General features: G+C 42.1%; 1 protein-coding gene across 1 annotated transcript in view; it reads right to left on the bottom strand.

The window, feature by feature from the left end:
* tll1 (tolloid-like 1) overlaps window positions 1-20,979 on the bottom strand; it is a 60,258-nt gene that overhangs the window by 23,595 nt on the left and 15,684 nt on the right. Inside the window, exons 2-12 of the mRNA XM_085460766.1 lie at window positions 12,680-12,802; window positions 12,426-12,506; window positions 10,200-10,373; window positions 9,987-10,104; window positions 7,120-7,298; window positions 6,452-6,557; window positions 5,158-5,282; window positions 1,782-1,897; window positions 1,429-1,531; window positions 642-758; window positions 254-399 (exon numbers count right to left, since the gene is read on the bottom strand). Coding sequence (XP_085316892.1) covers window positions 254-399; window positions 642-758; window positions 1,429-1,531; window positions 1,782-1,897; window positions 5,158-5,282; window positions 6,452-6,557; window positions 7,120-7,298; window positions 9,987-10,104; window positions 10,200-10,373; window positions 12,426-12,506; window positions 12,680-12,802 — 1,388 coding nt within the window. The remainder of the gene's footprint in view (window positions 1-253; window positions 400-641; window positions 759-1,428; window positions 1,532-1,781; window positions 1,898-5,157; window positions 5,283-6,451; window positions 6,558-7,119; window positions 7,299-9,986; window positions 10,105-10,199; window positions 10,374-12,425; window positions 12,507-12,679; window positions 12,803-20,979) is intronic.

Here is a 20,979-nt window from a genome sequence, read left to right as displayed (position 1 = left end):
TGTGGAGTCAGATTGAGTCGTTTAGCAACCTGACATTTCAACAGCATTCAAACTACAAAACTAATCCTCCGCCGCCTGCTGTGTGTCCCTGCACACTCACACAGACACACACATGCATGCACCACTACATTTATTAACTTCTTAGCAGCTCTACAAGCGTGAAATTTGACCCAGACATTCCTAAGCACAAGCACGGGATACACATAAATGCATGCACAGAAAGGCACACACACACACAAAAGGAGTGAGTCACCTCGAAGGCCTGGAAGCTGAGCCCAACGTTGTATCCCTCAGATACAGCGATCCTCCACACACACTCTTTGGAGGGTCTGTAGTCATCAGGATAATTGGGAGACTGAATCTGCCCCGAGTCCTTGGTGATTTCCCCTCCACAGATCGCTGCACCGGGGAAGACGAGAGGAGAGAGAAAGGTTGGGTGTGCATCAGCTGCACTGACTAAAGACACCTGAAACACAGTCTGTGTACACTATGAATAATGAAAGCCCCGAGATAACTCACAGAGCACATAAGGTCATCAAATTCACAGGCTGGAATTATTATTCACAGTAATTATTAAAGGTCTCTGGATTCGAGTGTACGAATGCTTTTATTTGTTAGTTTGTTTGAATGAAGGCGTTTACCTTCGTAAATGGCAGCGAAGCCTTTTCCTACCCAGTTGCTGCTGCTGCGGAACTCAATCCACATCCTGCTATCAGTTGAAATCAAGACGTCGGGAACTTTATCTCCGCAAAACCTGCCTGTGAAACACACACGCAAAAGCAAACCCTTTAAGTCGTGTCATTCAGTGACTGCTGGGGCAATGCAACTCACAGCTGACAACATAGCTGTTACAGCCTCCTCGTTCATTTCAGTGCGATCGCTGCAGCTGGCAGAAAAAAATAAAGTCATCTGCCACTTAGAATGTACAGGCATTCACACTGTGTAAGTAGAGTGCACTATAGTGTGTCTACACGTATGTGTGTTGTAATACAACAGCATACTGTGGAAGCATGAAGACAAGAAGAGAAAACTATATTGCTGCTGCAATACTTTTGCCTCAGAGGAGTTTAAACAGCTGTGAAGCATCTTGTTATCTCATCAACTTTCACCTGTATTTCCTCGCATGGATTTCACATAACACCATTATGTGTGTTAGTGCAGATTGTGTTGATGTATACAATTAGCGCAGTTGTCAATCCTAACACAGCCTTAAGAGCAATTAAATGAGTCAAGAGGAGTTTAAAAAGCCTGTTATCTATTTTAGAAAATTGCTCCTGCTTCTTAATCTCGGAGTTTTAAAAGCCAAGTGGAGTGGAGGAAAAGTGAGCTGCCACAAGCTAAAAATAGGAGTGAAGTTACTCATTAACTTAGTCAGGGAGTAATAGAGTAATTAATTTTAAGGCAGTCAGCCTGCTTCCTGCCTCTTACCAAGCAGCGGAGCTTTCCTCCAGTATCCATCTCGAACTTCAATGTAGTCATACCAGCACAGACTGCTTTTGTACAGATCCATGGTGGTGAAGTTCAGAACAATCTGGCAGAGCAAAAATATGGAAAAACAACAACAACAGCAAAAACGTGTTTAGTAAGTTTAGTACAGATCTGTTCATTGAAGATAAGGAGAGTGAGAGGACAGGAAGAGTGGCCTACCTGCAGTGTTAAGACTTAATCAATATCCAGTCACTCTGGCAGAGGTTGCTTATTTTTTATTGGCTTTGCATGCACATTCACTACACTGTAGGGTGCTACTGAGTGTGTGCGCATGCATGTGTGTATGTGCGCACCTTTTCTCCAGGTGTGACAGATATTCTCCAGACACAGTGTGTGTATGAAGGGTATCCATTGGGGTAACCAGGAGATGAGAAGTTGCCTGTTGACTCTTGGAGCGTCTCCCCACATGCTGCAATACACACACACACACACACACACACACACACACACACACACACACACACACACACACACACACACACACACACAAATGGAGTTACATTTTTGTGGCAAACCCTGCCATCGTGTGCAGTCCTTTCAGCTTTGTACTGATGGTTTACAATCGGTACATTACTAAAGAACACATGGCTCTCATATTTATTATTACTCTCAACCGTCACAAAATGTTTTAACTGCCATTTTAAGTAAATATATTTCAGGCTATTTATTCAAAACAATAGCATCAGACATGCTCTGTTTGTGAGCCATTTATGTGTATATTATCTGATGCATCCATATGGAAACTGTTAGACATTATTTCTGACGTAGAAACAAACTCGCATTCCGTGTTGCTTTTGGCTTCTTTCAGTTTTGCATGTAGGAGGCTACATTTTTTTGTCCCTGTGTGCATCCGTGTTCATGTGAGGTCCAACCTCAGTCATGAAGCCCTTTCACCATTTAGCAGAATTAAACATTCCTCAGTAGTAAAGTCACTGACTGTAAGTGAATAGAAGTGGCAAACTTTTAATTCATCACATAGGAAAAGAACAACAGGGCTGAATGGAAAAAACAAACCCGCTGCTTTTCTCTCTTTATCCGTCATCTTGAGTTCAGTGCTGTCACTCTCTTTCAAAAGGAGGTTAGCCAAATGTGCCCCTCCAATCCCATGATGCATGCTGTTTTCCCCCCACAATGCCCTGGGGCTCTGTTCATCTGTCAGTGAATATGGTATCACTCAAATATGACCTTATAAGGCTGAAGTTGTATCTGTTTGCAGCTGAGACCCACTAACACAGACTTGCTCACTATAGACAATCAAAATTATTAATGGTATGTATGCATATAGTACTGAGCCACCCATCATTTCTTGATATTTTGCTAGGAAAATAGGAAATAGGTGTGTACTGTTTTAATGAGGTTGAATGTCAGTATTTGGTGTGACCAGTTTTTTCTTCAACACAGCCTGAACCCTCTTAGGCAGCTTTCTAGTAATTTCTTTAGGTAGTCTTCAGGAATAGTTCTCCAGCATTCTTGCAGGACATTCAAAGCTTTGGATGTTGGCTGCCTTTTGTTCTGTTCTCTGTCAGAATGATACTGCTTCAGTAATGTTGAGCTCCCGGCTCTGGGGAGGCCGATCCATGACTGAAAGTGTTCTGTTGTGGATTTTGCTTTCAGATCAACTTTGCCTCCTATGTTGATCTTTAGAGTTATATTAAGTTAGTTTGATGTCTTTTAAACTGTAATATATGTGTGTGTTCAGGTGTAACAGTAAATGAGACTACATTTATATGTAGGTATGGCTCTGAATCTTGTGTAGTGTGTGCACTGATCCTTTAAATTTGTGAGAACACACTTACATCAAATGACCACCGCCATCCATTGTGGTTCTGTGTAAACTGCTGGCATACACACATGTCAGATCTCACACGTCTTAAGTAGGCCCGAGTGACAAATTTCACATTAGTTGGCTGAATTATCTGACACGTCATAGACTTGGGGATGAAACACATTTGAATTCATCAATCCATAAGAACTGTTACCACTGACTTTCATTCCAGTTCTTGTGTAATTTGGCAAACATCAGCCTTTTCTCTCCATTTTCCTTCCTTAAGAATGGCTTCCTGACAGCCATCCTTCAACTGAGAGCATTTCTGGTGAGACTGGGTAGATGGATCAACTAAAAGTCCAGCTGCAGGTCCCGTGTCAGCTCTTCGCTGGATTGTTTATATTACTATTTAGTGAATCCATGAGTTTCAGATACTTTTTTTTCATTTTCTTTTTCTGTCCTCTACTTATTCAGTTTCCTCAAATTATTTAGGGACACACTGCAGAGCAAGTTTTCAGCTTATGTTTTTAATTAGCACGTTATTAGTGCAAAAATACTATTTTATGCCTTAAAACACAATCTGAACTCAAACTGTGTTATCATTGGCGTTTCTTCATAGATTGAAATAAAGACATGGGACATTTGCAAAGGCACATTTTTATGCTTAAATGATTAATAGATCAGTTTTAAGTGAATTAACCAACACAATTCCTCTGAAAATGGTCAGGTACACAGACTGGACTAAAAATGAGTTGTTAAAAAGCAGCTAATGTCCAATAAAATAAATCTTTGAAAGAAATTAAAAATAATTTTAAATTATTTTTTAAATAAAAAAATATTTAATTTTCTAATTTCTCCTTAAACTGGCTCCTTGAAAGCAAAATGCAAAGAAATGAAGAGCAAATCACAACTTTTCCACAGTACTGCATATGTCAGCAGTAATATAGTAACAGAATACATACATTAATAAAATAAAACTGTGGTTTTATTTAAATATGTTATTTATTGTGTCCCACACTCCGTAGATCATGAAGCACAGAGCTTATTGTGTTCAGTGTTCAGTTATTCAGCCAACTACTCCACAGTACCTTCATCACATACCTCCTATAGCTGAAGTTTGCCTGCATACATGGCTGGACTTTGGTGTGCTGTTGCAAATCACACAATAACACACTGCACTTAACAGTTTATAGATATCCAGGTGCAAGTGCAGAAATAGGATCATTAAAGGATCAGTAAATTTTACTGTGTTTCTACAATGAAACCAGAGCAGCTCTTCTGTCTGTAATGCTGACTCTTTTGCTTTAGAGATACGCATTGATTTTGCTGCTGTCAATTTGTGAGAACAGTACACGTAATCAAAATGACCAACACCATGCCAACAGTTTGGCATGCATACTCGTCAGACCTCACATCCAGGCCCGGGTGACGATTTTGACGTTAGCTGGCTGAACTGATGATGCCTCATAGACTTGGGGATGGAACTGTGTTTGTGCGTCTGTGTGTTTTCATATGTGGTCAAAAGTAATGGCATCATTTGCAATTATAAACCTTTGTGACATCGCTGCACTTCATTGTGAGAACAGATCCAGATCACATTAGAACGACTCACCGGGGACCAGAGGAACGCCAGACAAGCACGGGCGTGCACTTGAAATGTGTGTGTGTGAGAAAAAGACACTGAAAAAATGGAGGGAAGCATCACATGAAAAAACAAAACATGTTACTCAATTTCATGTCCAGACCCTGGAGAATGGAGGGCCGGGCCGGTCTTACGCCAAAGACGTAAGCAGATAAACAGAAGTAATTTTTTTAGGTACGCGCTATGACGACAGCACTCACATTCACTGACGCACACAAACATGCACAGACACACTGCAGACTGAAAGTAAAAGCATCTGTACCTGGACATCTATACAGCTTTCTTGCCTGTGCAATGTCTCCTTTACTGAGCCTGGTCCGCTGACCAATTGCAGGCCGGACCCCATTTTCATCTCTGGATGGAAGGATGGTGTCGAGGAACATCCCGCTTCAGCGAAGAGAAAAGAGACAACATGTCATTGCAACACATCAGTAAAATTAAACAACAATCTAACAGTATGGACAAGCAAACAATTTTCACCCAACCATTGCAGTTTTGTGTTTTCTCTAACATGTGCATTGGAACTGACTGGGGAATGGGAGGGCTTATATAAGCGGGTATGGCGCAGATTAAAAAGCATCCTCAGTCGGAAAAAATGTAAAGTAAACCCATGACACTTTCTGCTGCCAAATCCAAACTTTTTTCACCATTTTAAATGGTGCAGATGTATAAAAAAATTGGAAAAGATTTCTTAATTCTGAAAGGCTTCCATCAGCTTCACTGCATCATGTAAACACATCTGATTTCAGATGAAGTAAATGTGCTATAGTTGTCAAAGTCAACACAAGCACAGCTCAGTAGGGCACAAATATGCTTCAAATGCAAAGTAAATCATAAAATCATAAAAGTTGCAAAGCAAAAACAAACAGTATGAAATACATGACATGGTAATGACAGGTGAAAATAGTTTGCGTTACAATAAAGTTTGCCATTTTCACTCATGCGCTTTTCTAGACGCCCCTCTGAGCTTCATTTGACATTATAAACTTGCGCAGCAATCAGACTGGACATTAAACGAGCTTTAGCCTGCCAGCTACCTAGTGTAAGCAATGTATGATGCCCAGCTGAACAGATGTAAGAATTGTGCAATCAGGTTGTTTTAAAGCTAGAGCTCTGTGTCCTGCTGCCTCCAGCAGCAGCATCTCCTGAATCAAAAGGAGCATTTATGGTAGTGGGAACTACTTCCTGCTGTGTACTGCATGTGAAAAAGATCAACTTTGGACAGGGTCCCAACCTGATTCTCCTGAGGTTATGTAGCGATCATGTGAGAAAGAAGCTTTTGACATGTGGGTAGGACACCTAAAAATTGTTAATTGGCAATTATACCAACGCTGGTTCACAGTGTTTCTTGTTGTGTTACTATGTGAGTAACACAACAAGTGAGGTGTTTAATTTATGCATAGCTGATGTTTGTGCACGGAAAGACAGACTGGAGCTAATATAATAAAACCAAACAAAACAACAACAGCACAACACAGAAAAAGCCCAGACTTTACTGTTAATAACTAAATCAATCTTGGCATATCATAATCTTTGAAATTCAAACCACTGCTTACCGTGAGAAGGTGTTCCTGGCGTAGTGCATGATGCTATCAAAATCATATGGCTCCCCAAGAGAGTTCACCTCCCCTGGCTCCATCTTGAGGAAGTTATATTCCTGGCCTGGGAACCAGAAATTCCACGCACGCCGTACAAACACACACATACGCACAAATATTTGCACACATGCAGATGTAGCAGCATGAGGAGGTTTTAGTTTGATCAACAGTCAGACTGTACCTACTTAGTTTGCTTTCATAAGTGCAAAAGCAAACAGCCTGCGCAACACATCTATAAAAAAAAAATAAAATGACTAAATGTGAACAGAAAGGGTATCTTGGGGCTTTTATTCAAATACTTAAAGTCCAGCAGAGGAAGCTCTGATTTGCTTCTAAATAAAGCCGTGGGTCAGGTCTGAGATACTGCTGTGTGATATGATTTCACACCTGTCAGATTACACTGTGGTGCAGAGAGGTGTGTTTGAGCAGAAGTGACAGACTGTGGTGAGAGCGGTCCAGGTGACTTCACAGTCATTAAAAGGCTCATTCACACTCACTCAGCTTCTAGACTGAGTGTGAATTTGGAAACGCACACACTCGGTCTAGAAGCGTTGCTGTTTGTCTGCGTCTAGAAACAACCTGAGTGATCCCAGCAGAGACCACAGGTGTCTAATAATAGGTCTCACCTGGTTGGATGTTATCCCGGATGATGGTCACGTGATCGTCACGGTCGGGCCGCGTGTGTTCGTGCCAGAAGCCAATGACGTGGCCCAGTTCATGCACCACAATGCCAAACTTGTCACAGTTCTTTCCTATGGAGATGGCCTGGGGCCCGTTTCCACGACGACCCACATAGGAACAACACCTAATGAGGATTAGTAGGAAGTTGATAGCAGAGAGATAGGTAATTTACTACACAGTTGGCAGTGGAAATAAGAATCTGCAGTGTTATGTTCAAGTAACAATAAACGCACACACACACACACAAGCGCACACACATCTTTTCAGGATTTCCTGGCCTCCACTACATCCACAAGAGGAAAAGCGGCAGGATTTAGGTACATAAAACACTCTGATAATGCTGCGGTTTCATAACCCAACGCTGTGAGAATTCACATATCGCTGTTCAGAACGCACGCATGCACATACACACACACACACACACGCTTTCCTTCTCTTTTGCTGGGTAGCAGAGACATTCGTGCCAGGCTAACAAATCTGATTAAAGTTATCCAGTGAGCTGATTGCACGGTAAGGATCAGGAGTCACTGGAGTAGATACAGTCTCACTCTCTGCTTTTTTGGGTGGGGGGTTGGAGGGGTGGAGGGAAACCGTCAGTAAATTCATACAAACACACAACAGATGTACATGTACTGTGGTTATGTGTGCATTTTTATTTTATGTTTCCTTGTTTGTCTGATTTACACACATCCACACTGCACATCCAACCTGCAGGGTACTTAGACGTCAGCTTAAAGTGCCTAATGCAGCCAACCAATCACAGAACACGAGCAAGTGACATCACCAGTTAACACATAGATATTTTCCTCACCTGCTGGTTTTTACATTTAAAAGCAACCTCATTTGGACTCATCCATGTATAACTTTTTGAGCTTCATCAGGCAACAAATATTATGGTTTGAAGTATTTTTGATGCTTGTGGCTGCACGGCTGGAGATATCAAAAATGCAATTTCTTTTTAAGCACTTTATTGGAAAATTATAAAGATGTCTTTCACGATTTCAGAAAAAGAAAACCACAAGTTAAATTCCTTCTTTACACAAAAACACTGTCCAAAAACTTCACATATAAATTACAATTGCTCTAAAATTGGAGACGTTTATTGTCTCCCGTTAACTTTTCCTTTAAATGTGCTTCAGTGCTTTTGATTCATGATGCCATGGGCACATTTTAGTCTACGAGGTTTGATACCACAGTCTGTTAACATGTTTGCGAGAAAATTTCCAAAGGTACAGAGAGTCTGCAAGCAAGCATGTGATTGTATTTAATTCTCCAGCCATAAAAAAAGTGTTTCAAGATGTGACTTTGCCACAGTCAACAAGGGTATTATAACTAACTCAAACCAAAAGAGAAACCAAATTAAAACTACAAAAAAATATTGCAAGAGACACTAAAAGAATCCTAAACTGAATTCCAAATTTATTTATTTATTTTTTTAAATCCAATTTGACTCTACACATCTACAGCTTGAATGTTGAGGTAAGGTTACATTTCTCAATGCATCAAAATAATTGATCAAATAAGTGTTAAAAGTTCAAATGACTCAGCAGTCAGAAGCAAGTCTTAGAAAATGTTATGATCTTCTTTTTAAATTTGGTCAAATTTTTTGGGATGTCGTGTCTGTGACCCAGCTAGGCTGTGATTGTAAAACTTGGTTCAATTTTAATAATAAAAGCCGCTATAAACTATATTAAACGTGGGTGTTGATTTACCTCACTGGGTTGGGCAGGTAACCCAAGGCTAATGCAAAGGCACTGGTTTCTTTCGTATTGCAATAAAAACTAAAAAGGCCCCAAATATGTAAATATGTTTAACTCTAACTGAACAAAGACAAAAAAATACATTAAATTGTATTTATACAGCACCAAATCACAACAACAGTCACTGCAAGGTACTTTATATTGGTAAAGACCCTGCACTAATGGAGAGAAAACCCAAACAATCAGACGACTCCCTATTAATAATACTTGGTGACAGTGGGAAGGAAAAACTCCCATTTAACAGTTAGAAACGGATAAAAGAAAAAAGAAAATGGAACTATAATAACACTGACAAGGATGCGGTGAAACCAGCAGGTACTGGATATTTGGTCTTGAATATTAACTTTTGAATGTGTCTGTTCTGTTAACCACAATAACCGCTAATAATAATCGATGTACACATACTGTAATAACTACACAGTCTCTTAATGTAAACTTTTGTGGTGCTAGCAGAACATTGGATAAAAAAAAATCTATATATTGTGAAAATCCTTGTTTCAAAAACATGAATTAAAATTTTTGTTACTACAAGTCAAAAGCTCCAATTTTGCATCTATAAAACACTTTGTCATATAAGCAAAAGCTGGAACGAGTGAGAATTCTGCATTTTGACATTATTAATACTTGTTAAATAAGAATTGTTTCTAGGTCATTTTTACACCAACTCTGTAAAGTCACAGTTGGAGCTGGATATCCTACTCTTTCAACCATGTGCACAACACTGTCTCAGAGCGATAAATGCCCTGATCTCAGGCACCCTACAACCTCCCATCCAGTCAGTTGAAGTGTCACCACTGTACAAACACACTCTGACCCACCGTGCTGCCACTCGACAGAACAATGCCCTTCTCCAGAATATGAACAAAAAAACTGCACGAACATACAAACACTTAAGCCAAGCGCCGTGATTGGTGGGATGGGGAAACAGGAGCAGGACAGGAAGGAAAGTAGAGCTATTGTTGAGTGACCACATCGTCTCTCTGTGTGACAAGGTCACTTGTGAACTCTAGGTACACACACAATCACAAACAGACACACATTTCCAAACCAACCCGCAGGGTCTGTAGGTGAAGACTATGTAGCTTTCTTCATCTGTCTTCTCAATGAAAGTCACGCATGTCTGTTTCTCCCAGTGGCGCATGGCCTGCTTGAACATGGCCCTCTGACTGCCTGAAACACACAAATTTTACATCCTCCTTTTACACAATCACTCATGAGTGTGTGATTTACTGCTGATCGGGCAGCCGTCCAGCGGAGTTGCTTACCAGTGAAGTTTCCTCCTATGACGTAGGGAATGACTCCTCCAGGCCATATCCTCTCAGCTCGGGAAGTGGCTGCTCGAGGAATACGAGTTTTCACAAACTTTCCATTCTTCCCAGCTTTCCCACTTTGGCTCTTTGGACTGGCAGCTCCCTTGCTGTCATTTTTGGGGAGATAATCTAACAGAATGGTGAGAGGAAAAGTCACAGTTAATTAAGTGTTGTGTTCAAACCTAATAAATGTTATAAATATGAGGTCATAAATGTGCTTCCACAGTATTGGATAATGATGCTTCTTGTTATATTTGACCTTTCACAGTTTGTTTTAAAGGCCCACAGTAATAAAACTCAAACAGACATAATGTAGTTATGCTAATGCAATGCAGCTTTTTACATTTACATTGAGTCAAGTTCTAAAAATAAAAGTATAGCAAACTTTCAGTGGTGCCAGATATCAGTGTGTAGACCAGAGGTTGTGTTGCAGCTTTGTCAGGTCTATCAACACTTGGAAGAACTGAAAACAAGTAAACTTGTAATGGATTCAGTCTCTAGATCTGCTTCTGGTGTCTCTATTTCCTCATTGTGAAGTACTTCATTTGCCTAAACAGCAAAACAGGCTTTTAGGGTTTGATGAAATTTCAATTTAAAATCATCCCAGAAAGATGAGCAAGTTGTCTGAGGATTCTTGGAAGGAAAAGGCACTTTTCTAACAAGCTACCATGGTTGTTACTTTCTACGATGTGATTATTTGGTGCTTCTTCTAGAAAAATCAGCTTGTCACTGATTTGTGGTATGACTTTGGTTTTCATGAGTGGGCCCTCATAAAAGTTTATGGTGTAGTTACAGCCATGTGAAAAAGAGAGCTTTCACAGCAATCTGTGAAACATGACATATTTCACTGTGTCACAAAGCAAAACTAAACTGCAGAAGCAGAGGGTGAAAAACGTAGTACAGCCTTACTGCTTCTATTGGAATTAAGGGTTGAAATAGCAGCCAGGTGCTGCTAATTAAATGCACTCAAGTAACTGATCATGAGAAAGTGTGAGCACCTCCATAAAACCAGAACTTTCGGCAGTCTGGAGCATTCAGCTGTGTACTAACGAAGTGCCACAACCTGGATGACCCCACAACGCTTGGACTGCAAAAAACCTAAGAGCTACATCTGAGACTCTACAGGCCCCAAAGTGTTAAACGTTAAAGTTCATGACAGTTACACTTAGAAAGAGAACAAGTATGGCTTGTTTAGAAGGCTCTCCAGGAGAAACCCCAAAACTTATAGAACAATGTCTTTTACACAGATGAAATTAAAATGAAGATGGTTACCCATAATGCACAGCACCACATTTGGAGAAAACCAAATACAGCATATCACCAAAAAACACCTCACAGCAGCTGTCACCACTGTGATGGAGCAGTGATGATTTGGGCTTGTTTTGCAGCCACACAGCCTGGACACCTTGCAGTCACTTAGTAGACCACGAACTCCAGTATACAAAAGTATTCTAGAGTCAAATGTGAGGCCATCTGTTTGACAGCTAAAGCTCGACCCAAATTAGGTCATGCAATAGGATAATGATCTCATGCACCACATGAAATCTACAAAAGAATGACTGAAAAAGAAAAGAATCAAGGCGTTGTAATGATGCTGTCAAAGTCCAGACCTCAACCCGATTGAAATGCTATGGCGGGACCTTAAGAGAGCTTGCATAAGCAAAATGCCCACGAACCTCAAAGAAGTGAAAGAGACGTTGTTATGAAGAGTGGGCCAAAATTCCTCCCCAACAATGCGAAGGACTGATAAAGTCATACAGATAATGATTACTCCAAATTATTGCTGCTAACGGTGGTTCTCCTAGCTAAGGAATCATGGGGTGTGCTTAGTTGTTTGCAGGACTGTATAATGTCCTGTGGAAATTCTTTCACATGACACAGCATATCACCACGATTCCTATTGAATTGAAAGAAAAAAAGTTTATCTCACTGGGACTGTAGCCTAATTTATGTATCTTAAATGCTTTACTGTGTCTTTATTGTTTTTTTCTTGGTTGCAGTTGCAAGGGGAAAAGAAATTTTGCTTGCAAAGAAAACCAATAGGCTGTCTAGGTCATTCAGTTCCATAAACATTAATGACTAACAAAGTAAGTTAAATAAAGTCCCTAAGCTCCACCATGCAGACTCAGCAGGTTTCATGAAGTTTGAAAAACAGCATGGGATGAATTTTAGTTTGCTTACCAAAACCAAACCTACGTATTCTTTCTAGCAGAAGGTATAAAGACCCTCTCTTCTTCAGAGTTTCATGTTCCTCGATTCCACCTGGCAAACAAAAAAAAAGAAAAGAAAAATTAGACAATGACAGATCCTGTTGTCCTCAGGTGACCTCCTGTTTACTTCCTTCCTTTTCAAGCTACTCTACTCTGCAACTGATGGGTAATGACAGAGTTTCAAAGAAAACACAAGACAGTCACAGTTAGAGTGAGTCCACTTACCAGACGTGTGCCCCTGTCGAGAGTGTGTGTGCATGTGTGTGTGTTGTGTCAGGTCTATCGTCCTGTCAATCTGGAACATGCGCAGGTCTTCCTCATCTAATGCGATGTCACCCCAAAATACAGCTGGAAGTAAGAGAACATTTTCCAGTTATTATCAAATCCTAATACTGTTATAAAAACTCCTTAAAAACTCCTTTATCCCACACGCCATCAGACTGTTTAACTCCTCACTGGAGGGGAGAGGGAGGAGAAACAGGGGGACAAGGGAGGGCGGGAACAACTGAGTTGTAGGGGCTTTTCTACACGGTGCAATATTTGCAATATTTGCAATATTTGCAATATTTGTTTTTTGTTTTTTGTCTCTTTCTTATATTTGACTGTGCAATAATCACTGTGCAATATACTCACTCAAATGAGCAATCCTATTTATCCATATTGTATATTCTGTATCTATATATGTGTATATGTGTATATGTGGTGTATTTATGCTTATATCCTTACTGTCATTCCCCTTAATGTATCTGTAACATGCAACTTCTTTCGGTGCTTTGCTACTGGAAACTGAATTTCCCGGAGGAACCCACCCGAGGGATTAATAAAGTTTCATCTAATCATCTAATCAAAAAGTGAAAATGCTTGCATTTCTGTTGACCATCTTAGTGCATGCTTGTAAAGTTCAAACACAAAGACCCAAAGCTAAACCATGACCAGAATCACAATGTGCTGAAGTGTAACAAATGTGTTTTTCAGTTTGAGACCAACAGGAGCCAAAGAGTGTGATGTTGTACCGGCTAATTTAACAGCACAGCAATCTAACTAAGAACAAAACAATGTTTCTGAAGTTTGTGAACTTCAGTTTTGATGGCTCAACTTGAGAGACGGTGACCACGTCGCAAGTGAGAGGCTGAGGGACACTGCACACATAGACAGTAGTAACTTAGGGTGGCTGTAGCTCAGGTGGCAGAGCAGGTCAGCCACTAATCTGAAGGTCGGTGGTTCGATCCCAGGCTGCCTCCTGGCGGCATACCAAATATCCTTGGGCAAGATACTAACCCCGTGTTTGCCTACTGGTGGTGGTCAGAGGGCCCGGTGGCGCCAGTGTCCGGCAGCCTTGCCTCTGTCAGTGCACCCCAGGGCAGCTGTGGCTACAATGTAGCTTGCCATCGCCTGTGTGTGAATGGGTGAATGACTGAATGTAGTGTGAAGCGCTTTGGGGTCCTTAGGGACTGTGTAAAGCGCCATACAAATGCAGGCCATTTACCAACCTACCAATCTACCAATCTACACTGCTGTAATTCAGTTTACTTCAGTCATATCTATATAGCAACAAACCATAACCCTAGTTGCATTAAAGTGGTTTATACCGGAAGGTAAGGGCAATATTGGTGAGAGGAACCCAGGAAACAGATGATCCTTTATGAGCAGCACTGAGCAACAGTGGGGAGGAAGAACTCCCTTTTGACAGTAAGGAACCTCCAGGGTGGCTGTAGCTCAGGTGGCAGAGCAGGTCAGCCACTAATCAGAAGGTCAGTGGTTCAATCCCTGGCTGCATGCCAAATATCCTTGGGCAAGATACTAACCCCGTGTTTGCCTACTGGTGGTGGTCAGAGGGCCCGGTGGCGCCTGTGTCCAGCAGCCTTGCCCCTGTCAGTGCGCCCCAGGGCAGCTGTGGCTACATTGTAGCTTGCTATCGCCAGTGAGTGAATGTGTGTGTGAATGACTGAATGTAGTGTGAAGCGCTTTGGGGTCCTATGGACTATAAAAGTGCTATACAAATGCAGGCCATTTACCATTTAACCAAGATGAAGTACAAGCAGCCACCTGCGCGACCAGGTCAACGTGAGACTATTGCAATCATGATTTATGAATTCCTTTTGTATTTAAAAAAGATGCTAAACTTGTAACTGAGCCCATAAACTCACAAGAAAAAATGTTTCTGCAGGTAATAAATGTGGTGAGCAGTGAGATAATTTTCTCAGAGACTGGTTCATATGTATGAGGTGTTTTTCCAGAAGCACTGTAGTTTATAAATTCTTGAACCTTAATTTGTACATGTTACATAATATATAATGTCTTTGTAATGTGCAGCCATATATGATAAATGCCACTACTCAAAGTAGTGGCATTTATCATATAAATGCCACTACTCAAAGTAGTGGCATTTATCATATATGGCTGCATAAAAAACCCCTAAAAAAACAATGGATAATGAAAAATAAAAGTTAATCACAAGTTAAACGGAATATTGTGTTTCAAACACCACATGTACAACAGTTTGTGAGAGTGGAAATGGAAATGTTTGTTTCGTTCTACTTTTATTTAACACATGGGAACAGAAAGAACTTACATTTCAAGGTTGTTACAGCAGGGATTTATTTGTTCTGAAGTCTGATTCATGTTCAAAGTATTTGACCTATTACAACCTCCAGTTCAGTGGTCGTGGTTTCTCGGATTAGGGAAATACAAATATCCTTTTGTTACAGTCTGGGCAGCTGCTAAGGTAGATGTCACACATACCAGGAAATTACTCAGTGACATCTATTACTTTTGAGGTGATGACTTAATTTAACCTTCTGGCAATCAACTGTCTAACTTCCTGCACAGCTATACAATCAATTGCCAGATCCTCTGCTCTAATATACAGAAATCTGTATCTGATATAAACTCAGAGATCAAAGCAGCTGTGTATTGCTACACAGACACACAGACACACACACACACACACACACACACACACACACACACACACACACACACACACACACACACACACACACACAGCTATCTTCAGTGTTGGGTGTAAACATGTTAATCGTGTCTAATCGTGTCACATTACATTTTTCAGTAACACAATAATGTAACACATTGCTGCACTAAATTCAGTAATCACATTACAGTTACAATTACATAATCACTTTCATTACAAAGGTTCTTCAGTTGCATGCCGGGCAAATGGAAAGAAAATCATATGAAAGGTGTCTTTTTCTTGCAAATATAACATCAGCTCTCCACAAGCAGCTGCACAGACAGCACGTTAACACAAACTAGTCAAGAATCAAGAATGGCCTTAAAGTTGAGTGCATGCTGACCCCAGCCAAGCAGCCAGAGTCTGAATTTGAACAGGTAACAAAGACAATGAAGGGCAGTCAGGCTTAAAGCCTCCTTTACACCTGTACATGTTTCTACAGTATAATCACTGTGGCAATTACTTTGAAGTCTCTTTGCTCTGGTTTCAAACTTCGCTTCATGTTCAAATTTAAACACTGTAAAAAAAAAAGTGTGTGTCCTCATTGAGAGATTGGTGTGTTAGCATGTGAGGCTATGGTTTATATGCATTTCAGGTTGTCTTATGAAGTAATGTATAAGTAATGTAACAAGTAGTGTAATGAATTACTTTCTCCAGGGAGTAATTAAGTAACCTCAACACTGGTAACAGTGGCTGTTACAGTGGCCTGAAATCAGGACACTCACTGCTCTGCTGTTTACTCTCTCTACTCCTGCCCTTGCACCACTGACATCCTCTCTTTTTCCTGGACAAATGAGATATAATCTATCAAGCCTGTTCTGGGGCTACCTCGTGATCTTCTACCAGTTACTTTTAATGAAAGTGGAAACATCCGATCGGATGCTCAGACCACTTCAGTGGGTTCCTCTAAATGCAAAAAAGGAGCGGCTCCAGTCTTTGCTTCCTTAGGAACTTCAAGCTTCAAGCGCTTCATTTTGGTGTTTACATTTCAACAAAAGACAACCACAACATATTAGCCAAGAAAACACAAGAAAAACTCCTAAATCTCTAAAAGCTCCACGAATAAAATGCAGGATTTCTGAAAAAAGGACCTGAATGTGGCTGTGCACCTTCACTCCCCATCCATTCTCCTTTCAACCATCCTGCTGAGAAGAACAGATTGATGTTCAAATTCAAAATTCAAATTCAAATTCAAATTTTATTTGTCACGTACACAGTCATACACAGTACGATATGTAGTGAAATGCTTGGACAACTGCTCGTGACCTAAAGAAAACAAAAAAGGAAAAGGCTATGAATAAGATAGGAAATAAATATGAAAAATTAAAAAGGGTAAATTTAACTAGGAAGGAATAAAATATAAATTAAGGTTAAAAATGAAATAACTGTACAACACAAATTAGAATGAAGGGTAAATTTAACTGGGAAGAATAAGATAAAGATAAATATATAAATTAAAGTTGAAAATAAAATAACTGTACAACAAAATACACAATACACAATATAGAACTATATAAGAATGTATGAAGAAATCTAAATATAAATAAATATATACACAATAACAGCAGCTGTACAAGTATTAACCGGAAATGAAGAATATAGTGACCAGTGTTGTGCAAAAACAAAGTCCAGAAAGTCCAGTGTGTGTGTAAGAACCATATGTGTGGGTCAGTACTGTGTGGTGGTGTGATTGAGAGACCGTATCGCCTGCGGGAAGAAGCTCCTCCTCAGTCTCTCTGTGTTGGTCTTCAGGGAGCGGAATCGCTTTCCTGACCTCAACAGAGAGAACAGTCTGTTGTTGGGATGGCTGAGGTCCTTCACGATCTTCCTGGCCTTGGTCCAGCACCGCCTGCTGTAGATTGAGTGCAGGTCAGGGAGCTCGGAGCGGATGGTGCGCTCAGCTGACCGCACAACCCTCTGTAGAGCTCGTCTGTCCTGCATGGTGCTGTTCCCGAACCAGGTTAAGATGTTTCCCGCCAGGATGCTCTCTATGGTGCACGAGTAAAAGTTCCTGAGCACCTTGGAGGGCAGTTGGAAGTCTCTCAAGCGTCTGAGGTGGTAGAGACGCTGTCGGGCCTTTTTCACCACGGTGTTGATGTGACAGGACCATGACAGGTCCTGCGTGATGTGAACTCCGAGGTATTTGAAGCTGTCCACTCTCTCCACTGGGCACTCGTTGATGACGGGGGTCTGGTAGTTCCTCTCCTGCTTAGTGCTGAAGTCCACTATCAGCTCCTTTGTCTTACTGACGTTTAGAAGGAGGTTGTTCCTCTGGCACCAGTTCTCCAGATTCCTAATCTCCTTCAGGTAGGCCGTCTCGTTGTTATCAGAGATCAGGCCCACCACGACGGTGTCGTCAGCAAACTTGATGATGGTGGTGGAGCTGGTAGTGGCCACACAGTCATATGTGTACAAAGAGTACAGCAGGGGGCTCAGAACACACCCCTGGGGGGCTCCAGTGCTGAGAGTGGTGGAGGCTGAGACATGTCCGCCCATCCTTACTGCCTGTGGTCTGCCAGTTAGGAAGTTGGAGATCCACTGACACATAGATGAGCTGAGTCCCAGATGCTCCAGCTTGGTGGTGAGTGTGGAGGGAATTATGGTGTTAAATGCAGAGCTGTAGTCTATGAAGAGCATTTTAACATAATTCCCCCTTCTAGTGTCCAAGTGAGTGAGCGATGTGTGGAGGAGATGAGAGATGGCATCGTCTGTGGAACGATTTGGACGGTAAGCAAACTGTAGTGGGTCCAGTGTGTCTGGTAGTGAAGAAATGATGAAGTCTCTGACCAGGCGTTCAAAGCACTTCATCACTACTGAGGTGAGGGCTACAGGGCGATAGTCATTGAGAGAAGCAGGGTGGGGTTTCTTCGGGACAGGAACAATGATGGACTCTTTGAAGCATGTGGGGATCACCGACTGAGATAAAGAGATGTTGAATATCTCAGTGAACACAGGAGCTAGCTGGTATGCGCAGTCTCTTAGGATACGACCTGGGATGCCGTCTGGTCCTGCTGCTTTCCTGGTGTTCACTCTCTTGAAGGCTCTCCTTACTTCATGCTCGGAGATGACGAGCACGTTTCCGGTGCTAACACTAGCATTGTTGGAGACCTTAGCTGCAGCCTCGAAGCGAGCATAGAAAGTGTTCAGCTCGTCTGCCAGAGTCACGGCCGCGTTCGTCATACCGGTTGTTGGTGCTTTATAGTCCGTTATTGTCCTTAGTCCCCGCCACAGGCTCCTAGAGTCACTCTGTTGGAGTTGTGACTCTAGTTTCCTCCCGTAGCGCTGCTTCGCCTCTTTCACCGCCCTCCGCACGTTATATGACGCGGCTTTGTACGGGTCCATGTCCCCCGTCATGAGTCCCGTGTTGTAGGCAGCGGTGCGGGATCTCAGAGCGTCGCGGATGGTTTTATCCACCCACGGCTTCTGGTTGGGAAACGTTGTGATAGTCTTTGTCTCCACGGTATCATCCGCTAGTTTCCCGATGAATCCCACAACCGCTTCCGTAAACACGTTGACGTCATCGTCGGAGCTGTTTCTGAACATGCCCCAGTCTGCGTCATCGAGTGCGTCCTGTAACGCGGCCACCGATTGATCCGTCCAGCGCGCGACCTTCCTCTGAACCGGAACTTCCTGTTTCAGCCTTTGTTTGTATTTTGGCATGAGGAAGATGGCGGCGTGATCAGATTTGCCAAACGGGGGGCGGGATTGTGCCTTGTAGCCGTCCTTGACCGTAGTGTAGCAGTGGTCCAGTGTCCTTTCACCCCTGGTGGGGCAGGTGATGTGTTGATAAAAGTTCGGCGCTGCGTGTTTGAGGTTGGCGCTATTAAAGTCCCCCGTCACAATAAGCGCAGCGTCCCGGTGTTGTGTCTGGTGCTGTGTGAGTGCCTCATGCAGCTCGCATAAGGCGGTGACCGTGTCCGCTTGTGGTGGAATATAAACGGCACTTACAATGACCGATGTAAATTCCCGAGGTAGATAAAAAGGACGACACATGATGGACAGTAGTTCCAGATTTGGTGTGCAGGAGCGTGTGAGAGGAACAACGTTCGCACTGTTGCACCAGTTGTTGTTCACCATTAAACACACGCCGCCTCCCCTTGACTTCCCCGAGTCCCGTGTCCTGTCCATGCGGTGAACCGAGAAGAACTCGGCCGGCTGGATGGCGTGGTCCGGCACCGCTGGGTTCAGCCATGTCTCGGTGAAGCAGAGGAGATTGCAGTCCCGAATGTCTCTCTGGAACTTTATCCTGGCCCTGAGGTCGTCAAGCTTGTTCTCCAGTGACTGGACGTTGGCGAGCAGGATGCTAGGCAGAGGTGTGCGGTGTGCACGAGCTCTCAGCCTGTTCCTGACGCCGGCTCGCTTCCCTCTAGGCCGCCGCCGCTTCCCTTTGTTCTCCCTCGAGATCTCACTCGGCCAGCTCGGATCCGGAGTTAAAAACTTCGAATTGTGAGTACATTGTATACCAATAGAAACAAGAGTGTCACTGTCATACCTAATGTACCCAATGGTGATGATTTTGCCGATTTAGAAACGCTGAAAACTAACTTAAAAAACAAAGACAAAGAAAAAGTGGTCGGAGCAGTCGTGACGGCAGCCGACCTCACCGGCGCCATCTTATAGCGCCGGTGTTGATGTTGATGATGTTGATGTTGTATGTTGATGTTGATGATGCTGACATTAAAAAGCAGTCCAAAAAGCTGTTTTTGCTTCATTTTTTGATATATTAATGAGAAAACATGAAGTGTAATCATTTCAGGGTGACCCTGAAAACAGATAAAAATGTGCATGCTTAAAAAAATCATCATTTATCTATGTTTGTACATGAAAAGGACAAATCAAAAACTTAAACAGAACTTTTGGTCCAACATCACTGTCAGGGAGCACGCTGCTTCGATTTTTCAAATGTCAGGTCTACAGGCGAGCTGCAGTGATACCTTGATACCTTTGAGAAGCTACACGGTGGCAAAAACAGCTGCACTGCACGTACTGTAATAGACCTTCCCTCCTCAGTCTCTTCATCACCTCAGTCCAACACACACACATACACATAGACACACACGTAAACACAATTACCCCGCTAGCTTGTAACAATGGACAACTGAACGATAGTCATCTCTGAGTGATTAGCTGAGCTGAGTTATTGGCCTCCACAGGGATTCAAGACACTAATACACTAACAATGGCACGGGAGAAGATTGTCATTTAGCTAATCGGGATTGCCGCTAAAGGAAAGGGGGTCAGGGTGCCATTGTGCTCAACTCGGCACTATTGTTACAGAGAAGAGCAAACCACGGCGTCCATAGATTTATGAATAACAACATCAGATGCAGTCTGGGAGTGTGTTTGGCTCAGTGGTGTTTTATATTTTGCTTAGATTGGAAGGATAGCAATCTAAATTAGAGCTGGATGTGAAGCAATGTGTTTATTTTTATATATTATGTAAAAAATCACCTTTAAAACCAGAAAGAGCCAGCATTTGATCAGGCTGCCTTAGTATAAACTGTGGAGGTAGCTTGAAACAGTAAAAGAAGTAGATGTGCGAAGATATGCATTT

The sequence above is a fragment of the Copadichromis virginalis genome, linkage group LG6 (assembly GCF_057382275.1).
Source record: "Copadichromis virginalis isolate Kocher_CV1m ecotype Utaka linkage group LG6, C_Virginalis_male_GT1.1, whole genome shotgun sequence".
NCBI lineage: Eukaryota > Metazoa > Chordata > Actinopteri > Cichliformes > Cichlidae > Copadichromis > Copadichromis virginalis.
Note: the sequence above shows the minus strand (reverse complement) of the source record. Positions and strands in the feature narration are given on the sequence as shown.